The sequence below is a fragment of the Indicator indicator genome, chromosome 4, assembly GCF_027791375.1.
Source record: "Indicator indicator isolate 239-I01 chromosome 4, UM_Iind_1.1, whole genome shotgun sequence".
NCBI lineage: Eukaryota > Metazoa > Chordata > Aves > Piciformes > Indicatoridae > Indicator > Indicator indicator.
In genome coordinates this window covers 46055650-46060859 of record NC_072013.1, presented here as the reverse complement: position 1 = coordinate 46060859, position 5210 = coordinate 46055650, and the positions used below count along the sequence as shown (strand labels likewise).

At 51.2% G+C, this 5210-nt stretch overlaps 1 protein-coding gene across 1 annotated transcript; it reads left to right on the top strand.

Annotated features, from left to right (window-relative positions):
• Positions 1-1831: 1831 nt before the first annotated feature.
• On the top strand, positions 1832-3226 carry CLEC14A (C-type lectin domain containing 14A). The gene has a single exon (XM_054380672.1). The coding sequence runs from the start codon at positions 1832-1834 to the stop codon at positions 3224-3226; it is 1395 nt and encodes a 464-aa protein (XP_054236647.1).
• Positions 3227-5210: the final 1984 nt, after the last annotated feature.

Sequence of the window (5210 nt, the reverse complement as noted above, 5' to 3'; positions counted from 1 at the left end):
GAAGTAAAGAGCTGAATGCTAGATGATAAAACTTCCCAAGGCAAACTGAACTGCACTTTTCAGCCTGCAGCTTAGGCAGACAGCAACAATCTCCCTGTGCTTCTGCAGTGATGTGTACCTGACCCACCCTGGAGAAGGACAGACACTGGAGTGGCAATTCCAGAAGGCAGCAGAGCTCTAAAAACATAACTGCTACAGCTGCTACTGTAGATTTTGAGCTCAGTGGATCTATCATCTCTGCACCTTCATTAACCAAACTTCTGATTCAATCTAGAATTAAACCAGCAGGTTCTTGTTTTGTTATGAAAACATCTTTTCCATTGAATCAAGTCTATCTGCACCCAATTCAATTACATTCCCAGTTACATGGAGAAAATTTAACACAATTATTTTTTGCTGAGAGTTTGATAGCTCTTAAAATATAAAAAAAATTGTAAGAATATAGGCAATATTTGATGTAGTTTCATTTTTGCTGAATACCAAGGGAAACTAAATAGCATCTGGGTAACATGCAAAATTTACTGGCTATTTAGAAGCCTTTATGAAAATAGGCAGTGCTTCAGAACTCCATCACACAGAGTGGTTGTACACTATTTTTTCTGATTCTTCTTTGACGTGTCCAGAGAAAATATGTTGTATCTTGATATAGGCCTAGACTCAATGACAGCTGTGCAGGCTGGTCACAAGCTGACTGAATGGGGCTCATCACCCACTTTTATTCCTTCCAAACAGAAATTAAATTCTTAAGAAAGGGCTGAACAGATGCAGAGCCTATGGTGACAGCAGTGACAGCACTTTGTGCAGGAAAGTCCACCTGGAACTTTGATCTATCACTTCCACAGACTGCAACTACTGATGAACTTTTTTCTTTTTTTTTTTTTTTTTTTTTGGTGGGGTAGGGTATATTTGTTTGCTTGGTTTGGGCTTTTTGTTTGGTTTTGTTTGTTTGTGGGTTTTTCCTGGTTTTGTTTTATTTGTTTATTCACTTGATTCCAAATGCTGTATTTTCTGTTTTTTCCCTCCACATTCTCCGGGTATCCAAATGCTAGGAATTTGCATCATATCTCACTCACAAATCTGAAAACATCAATAGGGCTTCTTCCAATGTGAAAGCTGGAAAATAAAATGCACATACATGTACATGGGTTTGTGCTACATAAAACACCTGGGGAAGAGACTTGGATGTTTGCTGTATTGGAAGGTACATATGAGGTAATGGTAGACAGACATCACAGTAAATGATGTCTGAACACAGAGTATGAAAGAAGATGACACTTAGGCTGCCTGTGGATGAAGGGTTACAGCAGAGTCATTTAAGAACCCACTGGAAGTCACTGCAGGCACCTAATGCACAATGCATGTAGGCCTACCTGCTTGGTAGCAGTTAAGATCAATCAGTCATTGATTTAAATGGTCTCATGTATTGGGAGCAAGAGGGTTGGTTACATAGCTTCACCTAACCCAGAAACATTCATCTTTGATGGAAGAGTCAAAGACTGAAAAACCTTCCTGGATATCTTCAAATGTTCTTCAGCAGCGGGGTTGGACTCAATGATCTCCAGAGGTCCCTTCCAACCCCTACCATTCTGTGATTTAGTGTGAAGTTGAACCACTTTTCTCTTGGAAGCACTCTGCAACAGGCTGGCAAGATGCAGATGGGCACTTCCTGGCCACAAGCTTGAGGAGGGCCTTGCCAACCTCCTGCCCTTCTGGGCACTGGGATGTTCCACCCCTGTCTTCCCCCGAGGTTGGCCACCTGCCCGTCAGGCTGGGCGAATTCTTCCTTGGCTGCCCAGGAGCGCCTTGTCACCCGCCCGCCAACAAACGGAGGATGCCGAGGTCAGTCCCGGCTCCCGACACATTTCCTCCGGCGGGCCCGGGGGTGGGCCTCGGGGACGGCGCTCGGGTGGGACGGTGCGAGCGACCAGGGCCAGCCCAAGCCGCGGCCGAGCGCTGCCACAGCCGCGGGGGCAGCTCGCGCCGCTCGACCGGCTGCGTCGCCGAGATGAGGCGCACCGGGCCCTGGTGCTTGCTCCTGGCCGCGGCGTGCGCCCAGGGCTGGCTCCCGCCGCTGCAAGCCGCCCTGCGCTGCCAGTCGGCCGGCGTCTGCTTCAGCGCCCACCTCGCCAACCGCTCCTATGCTGAGGCCGGCAGAGACTGCAGCCGCCGGCGGGGCAGCCTGGCCTGGGTCAGCAGCGAGCCTGAGCTGCAGTTGCTGCTGGGGCTGGTGGCGGAGGCGGCGGCGGGGCCAGCTCTCTCGCTCGTCTGGGTCGGGCTGAAAAGGAACGCCTCTGTCTGCACCGACGCGGGGCACCCGCTCCGTGGCTTCTCGTGGGAGGGCGCCGGCAGCGAGGCGGCCCCGCGGGAGGTGCCGGCGGCGCTTGGCCGCTGGGCGAAGGAGCCCATGCGCTCCTGCATCACTGCCCGCTGCGCCGCGCTGCACCTGGCGCCGACGGCGGCCCCCGGCGACGGCCCAAACTGGGGCTGGAAGGAGCGAGTCTGCCATCGGGAGAGCCAAGGCTACGTCTGCAAGTACCAGTACGAGGGCGCCTGCCCCGACATCAGCCCCGCGGGTGCCCTCGGTCTCGATTACCGCCTCCCCTTCGAGGAGCACAGCGGCAGCCCCGGCTTCAGCCCGCCGGGCACCATGCTCACCGTAGCGTGCCCCGGAGGGGAGGTGCGGCTCAGCTGCCAGCCCGACTCGGGCAGCTTCGCCTGGAAGGAGGTGGATGAGCCCCTCTGCCCCTGCCCCTTCGGCTGTCGAAGCCCCGGCAGCAGGCTGTGCGCCGACGCGGCCGGATGCCGCGATGCTGGTGGCGCCTTCGCCTGTACCCCGGGCGGCATGTACGGGACGCCCTGCGCGGCCACAGAGGAGGCCCCCACGGCCGCTGGCGGCTCCACAGAGCTGCCAGGTGCCGAGGTAGAGGGACAGCGCCCCTCCGCCGCGACGCCCAGCCGTTCCCCGGGGCAGCGCACCACAGCCGCCGCCGGCACGGAAAAGACGGCGGTTCCGCCGCCCTTCTCCTCCTCTTCTAACTATGTTTTCATTCTGGTGACGGTCGCGGTGGTGGTGCTGATCATCCTGGTCATGACTGTTCTGGGTGTCTTCAAGCTCTGCTTCAACAAGAAATCCGAGGGCCACGGGGACAAAGAGGCGCCGGAGGCCAGCAGCAAGGCGGAGGCCAGCTCCGCGGAGCCGAACGGAGGAGCAGCGGGTGGTGACTAGCCCCTGGGCGGCGACTAGCCCCCGGGCGGCGGAGGACCCGTCTCTCAGGTCTGCCCCGAGTGGCAGCTCCCACCCCGAGGCAGCGCTCGGCTCCCCCAGCCTGGCTGCCACAGGCAGCCGGGGAAAAGGCGCTATAGGAGATGGCTGAGCAGGACTTGCAAATTGTCAGATGTGGGGGTATGCAGCGACCCCTTTTTCAAGGATTCGAATCCTTTGGACAGTCAAACGTTTATGTCTGTCAGAAAAAAACGGTTTTTTAGATGCTGACGTAACTAAATTATGACTATAGTGGCCTGTCTGGCAGAACGATTGCTTATCTGCAGCTGCAACAGTTGTGGGGGCTTATCTTCTCGGAGTGCTCTTCGTGTGCCTTACTTGGAGCAAGTGTGAAGGAGACCACTTTGAGTGCTTATGTCTTGTCATTTAGAAGTCACTCCTTGGCTGAGTGGAGGCTCCTGTGTTGTTTCTAATTGCTGAAATGTTTGGAGAGATGACTACCATAATTTTGGAGGAAACTGTGACCCATACTCTTTCAGACTGACATTCTTAAAAATCAAGATAATTTCTATACTTAGAAGGTCATTACATTACTGAGGAAGTGGGAGGTTAATGGAGAGTCAGTTTTATACTTCATCTAATGAAAAGAATAAAGGATGATTTAAAACATAAATCACTGCCTCATAAAACATTCATTTTTATTGTAGCAGAGCAACAAATTTGTCAGTTGCACCTTTTCTCCTCAGGTGTGTTGGAAAGCAACAAAGCTTGGTTTCTGTGTGTCATATGTCTCTCCCTTGCAATCAGACAAGGTGCTGGTGAGCTTTGCACTGTGAGAGGAGTGCACATCCTGCAAATCCCATTCTTTCTAATCAGTTATATTGTTTTCCATGGAGTCCCTTGAGAGTAAGGAAAGAAGGATTCACCCTTTGTGCCCCTTTCTAAATGAGGTAAAGACTTCCTCTGTGATTTCCCTTAGGAATTCCCAAAGAGCAGCTTTCATCCTGGCCACAGAACTTGCTTTCCTTGCAGTTCAGAGTTCTAATGGTAACTTCTTATGGTGTTGATTTTCAATTAAAGTAGTAATAATAACTATTGATTCAAGGCTTTCTGAGTGCAGTAAGACACAACTGGATCTCATCCAAGCTTTTTGGGGTGCAGGGAGAGCAGGGAAATATTTTCTTGGTTCTTTTAGAATATGTTTTGTTTGGTTTCCTCTCTTTGTATCTGATCTTCTGGCTACTGCTTTTAATTTGTCACTTTCCTGTTGAGTTTATGGAACTCCAAACAATAATGTGTATTATTACTCATTTTTCTTGCAAGCAAGCAAAGACTTGATGATTAATCTGGTATAAACATCTGCTAAGGATAGGGTATGACACAGCATGGTTTTTTTTTTCTCTCTCTGCTTGGTAATAGGTTCTTGCTATCTGGGAAACTTGCTTTAAAGGGGATCCCAAACATTTGTGAACCATTAGGCTGTCTATAGACATAAATTCCATTGTATCATGCTAGGAATTAAATACAGCTTGTTGAGAATGCTGCTCTTTACACCTCTGAGGTGACCTTATGGTGGCCTTCCAGTATCTGAAGGGGACCTACAAGAAAGCTGGGAAGGGACTTTTTAGGATATCAGGTAGTGACAGGACTAGGGGGAATGGAATATAGCTGGAAGTGGGGAGATTCAGGCTGGAGGTGAGGAAGAAGTTCTTCACCGTGAGAGTGGTGAGAGCCTAGAATGAGTTTTCCAGGGAGGTGGTTGAGGCCCCATCCCTGGAGGTGTTTAAGGCCAGGCTGCATAAGGCTCTGGCCAGCCTGATGTAGTGTGAGGTGTCCCTGCCCATGGCAGGGAGGTTGGAACTAGATGATCCTTGTGGTCCCTTCCAACCCTGACTGATTCTATGATTCTATGTCCCACAATCTGCACACTCTTCTAATCTGTTCATCTGACAGTTGTAGTTCAGGAAGCAGACATGGCATTTTTCAG